General features: G+C 37.9%; 2 protein-coding genes across 2 annotated transcripts; one reads left to right on the forward strand and one right to left on the reverse strand.

Moving 5' to 3' along the window:
* Positions 1-2,683: 2,683 nt before the first annotated feature.
* Positions 2,684-4,810, forward strand: LOC129948852 (uncharacterized protein K02A2.6-like). Its single transcript, XM_056059969.1, has one exon. It carries the CDS (start codon positions 2,684-2,686, stop codon positions 4,808-4,810), a length of 2,127 nt encoding a protein of 708 aa, XP_055915944.1.
* A 5,306-nt stretch (positions 4,811-10,116) lies between these two features.
* Positions 10,117-12,555, reverse strand: LOC129941993 (ESF1 homolog). Its single transcript, XM_056050785.1, has one exon. It carries the CDS (start codon positions 12,468-12,470, stop codon positions 10,209-10,211), a length of 2,262 nt encoding a protein of 753 aa, XP_055906760.1. The 5' UTR covers positions 12,471-12,555; the 3' UTR covers positions 10,117-10,208.
* Positions 12,556-13,250: the final 695 nt, after the last annotated feature.

A 13,250-nucleotide genomic window follows, 5' to 3' on the forward strand; every position in this document is an offset into this window, starting at 1 on the left:
CGCCCTTCACGCTACCTCGACTCAATGGTCACACCCCAGGGTGGTGTTCTTTCGCCTCTTCTATGTCTTCTGGTCATGGATACAATTCTCGTTAAATTAGAGAGATGTGGAGTGAAGGCGGTAGCCTACGCAGATGATTTGGTACTATTGGTGTCAGGAAAGTACACCTCTGTGATTAGTGAAATCACGGAGTCAGCTTTGAAGAAAGTTAGCAACTGGGCCACGAGTTGTGGACTATTAGTTAACCAAAGTAAAACTGAACTGTTGCTCTTTACCACCAAAACTAAAGTACCGCCCTTCACGCTACCTCGACTCAATGGTCAAATCCTATCATTGTCTTCCAGTGCAAAATATTTGGGAGTTATACTCGACCCTAAACTAAACTGGAAACTAAATATTGAAGTACGGGTTAAGAAGGCCTGTGTTGCCTTCTACGCCTGCAACAAAACTTTCGGCAAAAAGTGGGGACTTCAGTCGAAGATGAGTTTATGGACGTACACAGCCGTAGTACGCCCTATCTTAACATATGGTTCGATTGTGTGGTGGCCTGTTCTTAGCAAAGCCTATAACATTAATAAGCTAAAGAAGGTTCAGAGAACAGCTTGCGTGGGCACCACATGCGTACTTGCCCAACGGACGCCTTAAACGTTATTTTGGATCTTCTACCAATCGACCTTTTTATTAAATACATAGTTTCCTGCAGCGCTATTAGGCTGAAGGAATCAAATAGCTGGTTGTCAAAACCTTATGGTCACAGCAACACTACGAAATTGATTCCCTCAGACATTATCTCGGTAGACACTGACTACTGCACTCCTACTTTGAACCTTGGTAAGGGTTTTAAGGTTATTTTCCCATCGAAAGAAGATTGACTGACGGCTTAAAGATGGAGTGCGGAGTTGGTTCTGGGATCTTTTCTGAGTCCCTAAATGTACCAAAATCCTTTAGACTTCCTGACTTTGCTAGCGTTTTTCAGGCTAAACTGCTGGCAATAAGGGAGGCATGTAAGATACTTAAACAAATCCCAAACCAAAACCGAAATGTGGCTATCTTTACAGACAGTCAGGCAGCTGTCAAAGCCATTAACTCGGCCATATCCTCATCTAAATTGGTCCAGCAATGTCGCGATGAGCTTGCGAACCTGAATATTAACCTCGGTGTCACCCTGATCTGGGTTCCGGGCCATAGTGGTATCGTGGGAAATGAACGGGCTGACGAGCTAGCCAGGCAAGGATCGGCCCTTCATAGCTCACTTGCGGAAATGGTTAACATTCCTCTTGAAGTAAAATCTTTTCTATAATGTATTCATACACTGTATTTCTAAAATACCATCTTGCTAACTATTATGCTAAGTACGTATCCTGTATTCATTCAATTCTTGCTATGACATTCTGTTATACACTTTACACATACACATAAATCTATGAAAATCTGTTATATAAATTACACATACGACGTACACTCATTATTGCTAGTTTTTCAGTTCATCGTCGTCTGTGAAAGAGGTTGGCCGTTTTTTCAATTAGAATATTTTCCATAAAGAATTTTCTCGAATATTGAATAATAATATGTATTTTCTTTCAATTTAAATTGTATGCATTATAAATAAAACATAACATTTTGGCGACGAGATAAAAGCCGAATTATGGACGCTGCACAATTTAGCCAGTTTCTCCAGGCTATGAGAGATATGATGAGCTTACAAAACAACGTTGGTGCTGCTGCACATGATTCCAGTTCAATTTCAACGACGATTATCGCTTCGAATTTTGAGGTTTTCAATCCAGATAATGAAAATTTTCTACAATATATAGAGAGATTCGAGAACTTTTGTGCTTTGAAGAATTTAACCGACCCAGTTATTCAGAAGAGGACATTCTTGAATTCAATCGGACCTAATCTCTACGACAAATGTAAGCATTTTCTAGCACCAAGAACCATTGAAGAATCCAGCTATACAGACATTGTCAAAGTTCTCAAAGTGAAGCTCGCACCTTCTGTTAATGTTCTCGTGGGTCAGCATCGCCTCTTGATGAGAGTTCAACAACCTAACGAAAGTTGTTCTGAGTACGTGGCTGCATTGCAAAAACTAGCCATCGATTGTCAATTGAACTGCTCATGTGGGTTATCCGTCACTGACTTGTTTTTGAGAGGACATTTTATTCGAGGACTTAGAGACAATAGCATTCGAGAGAAACTTTTAGAGACCGATTTGGATTTCAGTGCAGTGGTAACAAAAACTTTAGCTTATGAGACAGCTAAGATTAATGCCAACGAGGTTGCTCAATCTTATACTTCAATCAATTCAGCACAGACGAACATCAACTTAATTTCAAAATCCAGACGTGAATCCTCAAAGAAAGCCGGGTCACGAACACATTCCAGAAGAAGAAACACTTCCAGCAAAAGAAATGCCAATTACAGAGTTAATTTTAGAGAAATCGGAATTGATGATCTGTGTATCAGATGTGGTAGGAACAATCACATGTAAACAGATTGTAGGGTAGCGCCTGACAAACTGAGATGTGGTTCCTGTCACAAAAAAGGGCACGTGTCAAAAGTGTGCATATCTACGCTTGTCAAGAATAAAAATCACCAGTCAACATCCAGAACTGTATCAAACATCACAGATTACGCTGATTTCCAATCAAATTTTGATCAGAGCGATCTAAATCTCAACCATATGGAAGTCGTTGATTTGTTTTCCACAAATTTAACAACACAGAAATATGAAGTTGAAGTATTTATAGCCAACAAAGCCGTGAAGTTTGAAGTTGACTCGGGTTCCGGATATACCCTGATTCCCATTAATAAATTCGAACAGCTGAAGTTGAATATCAAACTCCAGCCATGCTCTTTGAAGTTCAGAACGTACGACGCCGGTATTGTGTCACCTCTAGGAGTCATCGACGTTCCAGTGAAATTCAACAACATCGAATCTGTTGAACAACTGTTCATTGTACCGGAGGGGTTTTCATCATTGATTGGTCGAACGTGGATTCAGCGTCTGCATATAAGCCTTCAAGAAATAGACAAAGTCATCAATCAGTCAATCAAAAATAATATTCAAGATGTTTTCCAGGTAAAATCAGTTGACCAATTTGTGAAATTATTTCCAAAAATTTTCGAGCAGTCAGTAGTCAAGATTCCAGGTGTCAAGTGCTCTTTACAGCTAAGAATTAATGCAAGGCCAGTTTTCATCAAAGCAACAACCATACCGTTTGCTATTCGTGACAAAGTCGAACGTGAGCTTTCCATGCTGGAGAAAGACAACATAATCACAGCCATCGACAAAAGTGATTGGGGATCACCCATAGTAGCTGTGCCAAAACCAGATGGAAACGTTAGGTTATGCTTTGACTATAAAGTTGCTGTCAACAAACAGCTCACACACGCGCACTACCCGATTCCCCGAATTGACGAAATAGTGAACAACCTCAGGAATTCAAGATACTTCTGTAAATTAGATCTATACAAAGCATACCTTCATATTGAAGTAGATGAAGTAAGTGCGATGGTTCAAACAATTTCGACGCACAAAGGCACATTCAAAATGAACCGCTTAAGCTTTGGCATCAAATCAGCTCCGAGTGAATTTCATCGAATCTTGGACCAAATTTTAAACGGCCTAACCGGAGTTGTTTCATACTTCGACGATATCATCGTACATGGCGAATCCCTAAGAGAATGCGAAGATAATCTATTGAAATGCTTCCAGAGACTTCAAGACAATGACTTGCATATAAATAGATCAAAATGTAAATTTTTTGCAACCAAGATATCGTACCTTGGTTACCTTATATTGTTCAAGACAATTGCTAAAGATCCAAAGAAAGTTGAAGCTATTCTCGATGCACGAAGACCAACTAATGAGAAGGAAGTAAAACAATTTCTTGGACTAGTGACTTACTATAGTAAATTCATCCCCAACCATTCAACTATCACAGCCCCGATTCGCGAGCTACTCTGTAAGGATTCCGGTTTTTTCTGGTCAGCGAAATGTGAAGCAGCATTCATCAAGCTTAAACATTTGATCGGATGCGAACAGACGCTTGTTCCATATGACCCTTCACTGCCAGTCACTGTTGCTTGCGATGCCAGCCCTGTGGGAGTAGCCGCTGTTCTTTCTCATATCATCGATGGAGTCGAGAAACCGATCTGTTTCGTATCAAGGTCCCTTTCAAAGTCTGAGATGAATTATAGCCAAATTGATCGCGAGGCCTTGGCTATTGTATTTGCACTTGACCGACTTTTTACTTATTTATATGGTAGAAAGTTTACGCTCATCACGGACAACAAACCTCTGGCAAGAATATTCCATCATCATAGTAATTTGCCACCCATGACAGCCGCTAGATTGCTCAGGTACGCAAGTTATTTGTCTAATTTTAACTATGAAATAATTCATCGAAACGGCGACCGAAATGTCAATGCCGATTATTTCTCAAGAAATCCGGTCAGTAAAACTTCCAAAGAACATTCTACAATCGATGATGAAATCTTTCAGCTCCAAAACAATTCATTCAGCTACATATCTTCAACCAACGTCACTAGTCAAATGATAGCACAAGAAACATCTAAGGACCCTGATCTGACAAAAATAATAAAAGAAATCAACGCCGGAACAAGCTATTTACAGGAATATACACTGCAAGGTAACATTTTAATCCGAGATTCACGAGTATACATCCCAAAAATTTTTCAAAAGACAATATTGGACGAACTTCATGTAACACATCCAGGCATAGTTCGCATGAAACAGCTAGCGAGAAGATACTGTTACTGGCACAATATTGATCGAGATATTTAACGAGTAGTACGGTCATGTCAAGCCTGCGCCCTGAACCAAAAATCTCCAGCAAAAGCACCAACACATCATTGGGAAGAACCACAGGAAAATTTTCAAAGAGTTCACATTGACTACGCTGGACCCAAAAATGGTAATTTCTACTTTATATTAATTGACGCGAAGTCTAAATGGCCCGAGGTCAGAGCAATTAAGAAAGCACCGGACACGTCCACAACAATGTCTCTTCTAGAGGACATATTTTCCTTTCACGGTTATCCAAATTTCTTGGTATCCGACAATGCAACGATTTTCAAAAATCAGATATTCGATAAATACTGCAAGGACCGAGGCATCACTCAGATATTCATTGCGCCAGGACATCCTGCAACCAATGGACTTGCAGAAAGCTTGAAAAGATGGAGAATAACTCGGATCATCTAAATCAAATACTACAATTATTCCGAGCCACACCGTTGTCTTCTGGGAAAAGTCCAGCAGAGCTGTACCTGTACCATCGTCAGCTACGTATTCGTTTAGATGCGATAAGACCTACTAAAGAGTTACCATCAACTGTTCCACAAAATGGTACGATACGTAGTCTCAAAACTGGTGACCGAGTAACTGTTCGAGTTTACAGAAACAATAAACCAGCATGGGAACTAGGATTCATCACGCAAAAGTTGGGCTCATTACATTACATTGTTAAATTAGACAGTGGTTATATATTTAAAAGACATATTGACCAACTCAGACTCGTGAATGTCCCAGCTCCGAAGCCAACAATCCAGAAGACTCCAACTCAACAACCTATCGTACAAGATCGTCGGACAGTTTCATTTTCAGATCATGATGTGATAGTGTGCCATCATCCGGTATCTCAAGCACCATCATCAACACAGGCTGCAACTGAAACTCCAACTTCACGTCCTCAAGCATCAGCAGAAGCTGTAACTAGAACTGTACCTCCACATCCATAGGTCCACACTCCACGACGTTCAGGAAGACAAACCAAACGCCCTATTAGATTCCAATATTAAGTTTTTTTTTTAATAATTAAGTTAAGTTTTTTTTTTCGGCGGAGAGTCTAATGTATTCATACACTGTATTTCTAAAATACCATCTTGCTAACTATTATGCTAAGTACGTATCCTGTATTCATTCAATTCTTGCTATGACATTCTGTTATACACTTTACACATACACATAAATCTATGAAAATCTGTTATATAAATTACACATACGACGTACACTCATTATTGCTAGTTTTTCAGTTCATCGTCGTCTGTGAAAGAGGTTGGCCGTTTTTTCAATTAGAATATTTTCCATAAAAAATTTTCTCGAATATTGAATAATAATATGTATTTTCTTTCAATTTAAATTGTATGCATTATAAATAAAACATAACATTTTCTATCTACCAAACTGAATCAAACCGAAGGTGGACCAATTTACCCAACTGCATTATATCTAGGAAGATATGGCCCACCTATAACAAAGCCCGTACAAACGATCTTCTTTGCAGGCCAAGGCAAGACATAGCCAGGATTGTTGCGGTTTGTACCGGACATTGGCCTATAGGAGTTCATGCAGAGAAGTTGGGTATCTCTTACAACACCTTTTGCCGTAGTTGTAGTGACCAAAGAGAAAGTGAAATCATAATCCATTTCCTCTGCAAATGTCCTGCTTTGGAAAAGCATTCTTTCAAGAACTCGATGAGCTATCTGAGACAAATATTAGAGACCTAATCTTTTTTCTCAATGCGACAAAATGGCTCTAACATAATCGCTATGAAGATTCTCTATCAATCTATCCCTTTCAATCAAAGGCCATTTCTACCTACCTACCTAAGACCCTATAAACGTTTCTGAAAAGGAACATTGAAAATAGAAAAAGAGAGGGCATAGCATTATATCAGTTGTGCGTTCCAGATCATGCATGTCTCCAATTCTAAGCAGCCTTTACTTATATTTATATACAGAAAGCTTGGTTCTAAGAAGTTGGTAAGCCATATATCAAGCTTATAATTTTTTTTATTCATGCTCAGTTGTTGGAGATGTATTGCCACACACGACCAGATTCCAGCGGTTCATTTAACCAATTTGAGTTTAATAACGCGAACTTTAATGTCAGAACGTTAGATGGACTAAATACATTACATTCTTTGGGTGGAATAAGATGTATCGCCACATCTTCTTCCATAGGAAAAGAAACCGACACACGAAGGCAAAAGCTGAAAAAAATACCTTGTGCTATATCAACTGGATAACTTGGAGTACTTCCTTTGGAAGTATTTCAGAAAACAGATGGCGGATTAAAAAATTTAGTTTTTGAGAATGTGAATGCGTGTTCCGAAGAAATGTTACAGCCAAAACCATATGACACTCTTTGACATCAAAGTTTATTGGCATTTTCGATGTTCCAGGATTGAAAGGCTACATGCACGCAATAACAACAGGCTTGTTTAATGCAAAAACTAAAATCATTCATAAAACCGTTCATAAACTCTCCACCGTCCGAATATAATACACTTTACACTGCATTGCATTAAGATGGCAGTTTGTGTTGCAAATTTGACCAAAAATGCCTGGTGATTAAATTTGACCAGCCCCTTTATATACAAAATAAAGAAACCGTTGCCGCAGCTTCAGCAGAGTCCCGTCTATCAAAATGCGAATTCAGATTGGGTGGATTTCACCGGTTATCTCCTATATTCTTCCAATAAGTTTTCTGATAAGTGGAAGTGGCCTGCAAGAGTTAATGAGTACTATATACGCCCCGTTTTATGTTGAAAAGATGCTGCAAGGAAAAGCTTTCCCTAAAGCAGTTTGGTTTAAATAATAATAATGGAACAAGTTAGAGGAAATCCAAAATCCTCATCAACCCTCATTTGATCCAGAGAAATTACAACTCAAAGAATTCACTGGCGTTAATTTTTCTGCTAGTGAGCAACATAACGATTTGGGGAGGCACGTAAAACTACAATAATAACTACCTATGTACGAGTATATATTTCTTATCTTTTACAATTAAAGACTTAACTTCCCTAGTAGATAGCCCTGGCAGCTAATTTCTTGTTTAAATAATTATTAAATTTGTAACTTATTTACCATTTAATAAAATTAATAATAATAATAGTAATTTAAAAAAAAAAACTATCCAACGATTTTTAAAAATTAAGGTTTTTTGAAAAACAAGCTTTTTTAGGTACATTTTTAAATATTAAAATACAGGAAATAGTGATGGTAATATCACAAATCAATCTAAATGCACCACGTTCAATACTGTCCAAGGGGCTTAAGTAAGTTGCAGGAGCACCAGCCCAGATATGGGAGTTGTACTCAAGCTTCGGACGTATATAAGTCTTGTAGACAACAGCCAGATCAGAGGGGGAGAAACACTTTTTGCATCGCCATAGACAACCCAAACATCTTGCGACATTTTTGGCGACATCTTGTATGTAATGGGACCACAAAAGGTGGTTGTTGATACACATACCGAGAATATTGAGATGTTCAGTCTCCTCGATACAAGTGCCATCGATTTATAATGGTAAAGGGGGTATACCTCGCTTTAACGATAGAAGACAGCATTGGGTTTTCGAAGCATTAAGTTCCACGCGGTTTCTTATTCCCCATTCTACAATGCTGTTTAAGTCGGAATTTAATGAGCTTATCATACTTTGTCGTTGCAGTTCCACGAATATGAAACGAATCTGAAAACGAATATGAAAAGCTAAGAGTACTATAGTACAAGAGATCATTAATAAAAATGAGAAAGATTGTTGGAGATAGAACAGAGCCCTGGGGCACTCCAGCATTTATTTTGTGGTTTTCAGACTTGAATCCTTCCAATACCACTTGTATTAAACGATTCGAAAGGTAATTACTAATCCAATGAAGGAAGGATTCATAAAAACCGAAAGCACGCATTTTCGATAAGAGAGCCTGATTCCAAACCCTATCAAATGCTTTTGAAATATCAAGTGCAATAATCTTATTTTCTCCAAAGCGATGTAAAGATTTGCTCCACTGTTCGGAGAGATGAACCATAAGATCACCAGTGAACCTATTGCTACGAAAGCCGTATTGTCGGTCATTAAGAAGCTTTCGATCTTCGAGATATTTCTTGAGCTGACAATTAATCAGCGTTTCCATGACCTTGGAAAGAAAGGACGTAAGTGCAATCGGTCAGTAATTTTAATATTTTGTAGGGCCGCCTTTAGGCGTAATCAAATCTTATAGTCGCCGTGGAATTGATTTAATAACTTTTTAGTAAAAGACGGGGTATAATTTCCCAAAATTCCGTAACAAATGCTCGATGGGATTGAGGTCCGGTGACTGAGGTGGGGTCTTGTGCTGTTTTCTGGCATTATACAGCAACCATTCCTTCACAACAAATGATGTGTGTTTTGAATCGTTATCATGTTAGAAGTGAAAGGTTACTGATAGATTCAGTTTTTCTGCAGACTGACGCATATTTCTTTTAAGAACGTCCAAAAATGTCCACTTGTTTAAGACGTTTTCGCTCATTAATTTTGGAAGTAAGAGGTTTTTTCCGATCAGCCGTTAAAATTATTCTTTCGAAGAACGCGATGAACAGTTTTGGTTGAAACTGGTCTTTCAAGAAGTGTGAATTGACTTTGGATTCAAAAACAAGTTAATATAGAAGTACATTTTTTTTAATACTTAATTTAGAAGCCAAAAATACAAAGTGTACGCTTAATTTTGTGCGATGAAATGTTGAGATAATGAGGTTTTTTTTTTAAATATTACTTTTTGTTTATTGTTTAAGTAATGTTTTTTTTTATGTATTCGTAAAAAGAAAAAATAATAAAACATAGAAATTAAAAAGAATTTTTCAAAAATATTGCATCTTAAATAGGAAAAGTAACAAATAACTAATTCTCAATTTTGGGAGCAACTGTAGTTATTGAAACAGTTTCAAATAAAGTAAATCAACAACTCATTATGATGTTGCAGTTTAATGAAGAATTTTACATCATACAATTTGCTAAAATGTTTAAATAAATTATTCATACTCTTAATAGTTTCAGGTTTAGAGGGCAGAAAGTACGCAACACTCAGCATTTTTCAAACTAAAAAAATAAAACTCTAACGTTGTGACTTAAAACTTTTATCTATTTTTGTTTTCGAGGTAAAAAGAAAAGTATCTAAAATTTTCGAATGATGTACTTTTTCATCAAGAGAGTAAATTAGGGATTATTGTTTGCAAGAGCCACTGGACGTTAAAAAACCACTTGGAACGTTTATGTACATTACAATATACCTTAATTAAGAACGCAATTATTTTAAATTATTTTGTTTAAAATAGTTTAGAGAGTAAAACCACTTTTATTTTTATTTAAAAGTATAAGAATTATAATTTTATTTATAACAAATCAACATTTTATCGAGTTAAACTACTTCTTAGCATTACCTTGCTGTTGTAGTTTTCTTTTTAAACTCTTTACCAGCAAACTATTCTCTATCAATTTTTTGGGCCGTTTCGATTGCGTTTCATCTTCGACCTCAGCTGCAGCATTCTTTTTATCTTCATTTCCATGTCTCCTCTTCAATTTTTCGTGAATAATTTGTTCCATACCTTTTGTCTTCTTAAAGTGTGAATCAGTTGGATCTATGTTGAAGTGATGCGATGAGAATATAGCCTTGAAACGATCATCTTCCACATTGACTTCGAAATTATCATCCACTTCTTTCTTGGCTGAATTAATTTCACCCTTAGACTTCTTCAATTGTTTTCTCCGTTTTTTCTTTGATTTGGTTTCATTTTCGGTCTCGATTATTTTCTCTAAACTAAAGTGTTGTTTCTTATCGTCCTCATCGTCATCATCCATAAGCAATTCCAATTCCTTGGCTTGACGTTCTTCTTCCTCGTCAACGGAATCGGTTTGTTTGGATTTTTTCTTATTTTTGTCCTTCTTCTTTGATTTCGGTGGTTCGAACTCTCCATTGGCAAACTCCTCAGCAAAGTAGGGATCATTCATATCTATGTCATCGGGATGGTCATCAGATTCGTCACTATCGAGAGCAGCATCATCAACATCGCTTCCATTCATTTGCTTCTTTTTCTTCTTGCGCTCTTCCTTGCGTCGTTTGTTCTTTTCACTTCGTTTCTGAAGAACTTTTTCGATAACCGTCAATGGTTTGGCTTTCTCTTCGGATTTCTCTGTAGACTTTTCTTCGGCTGCAACATCCCAGGAAAATTCCATTTCAAACTTACTTTTCTTAGCTTTTTCTTCCTTTTCAGTTATTTCTTGAAGGAGTGCTTTGTATTTTGAAATTGGGTCCTCTTTCTTTGTCTTCTTTTTTTTGTCCTTTGTTGGTTGAGCTTCTTCTTTTTTTGATGGTTTTTCTTTCTTTTGATCAACTTTTTCAACATTCTCGAGTTCTTCATTAGCATTATCGGCATCATCCTCTTCCTCTTCCCCCTCTTCCTCTTCCTCCTCTTCACTGCTGTAGGCTACAAATTTTCTCAGTTCAGCGTCACTGACTTCACTTATTTTGCCCGACAAAAGCTTATCTCCAACTTCCCTTCTTTCCAGGCTGGTCTCGTCCCAGGTTAGATCTACGGTAGCCTGTTGCAATGCAGTTGTTGTGAAGTTACGAGGTTTATATTGGCCTACTTCGGGTAATTCTGTACAAACATCGTGAGGCTCATCGTCATCGAAAGATGTATCATCAGGTATGAAGCGGAGATCCACTTTTGTGGCGGAACTCTCATACTCAATACCATCGCACTCCTGATAAATCTTGTCTGCTGTTTCGACACTATCACAAACAATAACCGCGTAATAGTACTTGAGTCGATTCAATTGGTATTGCCGAAGCTTTTCCATGTGATAGTCGTCACCTTCCTCAGCATCACTGTCCTGTTCTTTTACCAGTTCCTCCTCAGAATCTGAATTATCCTCATCATTATTCTTTTTTGTCAATTCTGGAGGCCCGTGCTTTTCCTCTTCGGCCATTCGTTGTTTTCCAAACTCAGAAGGATAAATTGTAACGCTGAGGATACTCCCACCCGGTGGTAAGAATGAGCTACACACCACCATGATGTCTGATGCTCGAATTCTGTCCCAATCCATGTTGCAAACAGCCAGACGCTTGGTTGATTCTTCAGTTGTTTCAGCGTCACGATCTAGCTCACCCCAGACATGCTCGATGAATAGCTCGTCGTCTTCGTCTTCAGACGATTCATCATCAGACGAACTGTCCGATATGAGCCGACCTTCTCCTCGGGCATAATCGATGTTTGGATCTAGCAAACGCTCCTTCAGTGTGGTCGGAACAACTTCTCCATCACTTTGCAAGGCATCGTTTTCGTCAACATCCAGTTCGTTGTCATCTTTTATGATTTGTTTCTCTTCTTCCTGCTTTTCTTTTGCTTCTTCTTCCTCGTCGTCTGAGGAACCGATGTCGTAGTATTTTTTCAAATCCTCTGATGATGATTTATTGACTTTCCTTCCGTATTTATCCACCGTATATTTTACTTTAAACTTTTTATCATTGAACATCGACTCAAAACGTTTGTCGATCTTGACTTTGCGCTCCGATTTTGGAAGGTTTTTAAACCTTGGGTCACTGACAAGATGAGAAAATCTTGGATCGGACCAGATTTCGTTTTTTTCTTCCTGTTCGGAAGGGTTTTCTTTGGGTTTTCCCATTTTTAGATTCTTTAATTCAAAGCACAAAAATAAACTATGAAAACAATTTCGCAAATGCAATTTGTTTTTCCGAGTTATGTCTTAAGTGACAGAAGTCGGGTTGACACACGTGCATGGATGGGAATTGTAATAGAATTATTAGAATTGGTGAACTAGTACATTTGTTGTTAGGCTACGACTGCAACGAGAGAGTCTGTTAAAGGTCTAAAACTATTGTTGATTTCGACGCAATATTTAACGAGTCAGAAAAACTAAGGATATTTCGTGATCCTCAGACAAAATGGTCAAATGATAGCTAGGGACCGAGCTAGATGAAGAAGTTTGTTGGGTGAGGCCCAAGTTCACACAGGGTTGTAACGCCACCTTAAGCAAATAAGATTCTAATGCCTACGTTGTTTCTAGCAACGTCTTTAAAGAATAAAACTAATGGTCCATGACTCAAAAAACTGTCACTCTCTGTAGAAGCATTGGCTTTAGGACAACAACGGGCAGGTTTTCCGAGCCTGAGATATGTTTGTTTCTCAAAGGAGCCACTAAGACAAAAATGCACCTCGTTAAGAGGAGTTTTTCACTCGAGCTCGATGTCCATTTGAAGTTGCTCTAAAACCCGAACTACGAATAACTTAGGGCATGGTCGTTTGCCTTCAATTGGTCAATATCTTTTACTTTGCAAACATATAATTCGGGATTATATTGTCGTGTTAAATCTTGTGTTACATTCCCAGGTAGACACACCTTTTTAAGGCAAGGTGTATGCTTAATTTTGGACAAAATTTCTTT

The sequence above is a fragment of the Eupeodes corollae genome, chromosome 1 (assembly GCF_945859685.1).
Source record: "Eupeodes corollae chromosome 1, idEupCoro1.1, whole genome shotgun sequence".
Classification (NCBI taxonomy): domain Eukaryota; kingdom Metazoa; phylum Arthropoda; class Insecta; order Diptera; family Syrphidae; genus Eupeodes; species Eupeodes corollae.

Bases quoted from the DNA above. Each gene is read 5' to 3' on its own strand.
- LOC129941993 (XM_056050785.1), bottom strand. From the start codon at position 12,470: ATGGGAAAACCCAAAGAAAACCCTTCCGAACAGGAAGAAAAAAACGAA.
- LOC129948852 (XM_056059969.1), top strand. From the start codon at position 2,684: ATGGAAGTCGTTGATTTGTTTTCCACAAATTTAACAACACAGAAATAT.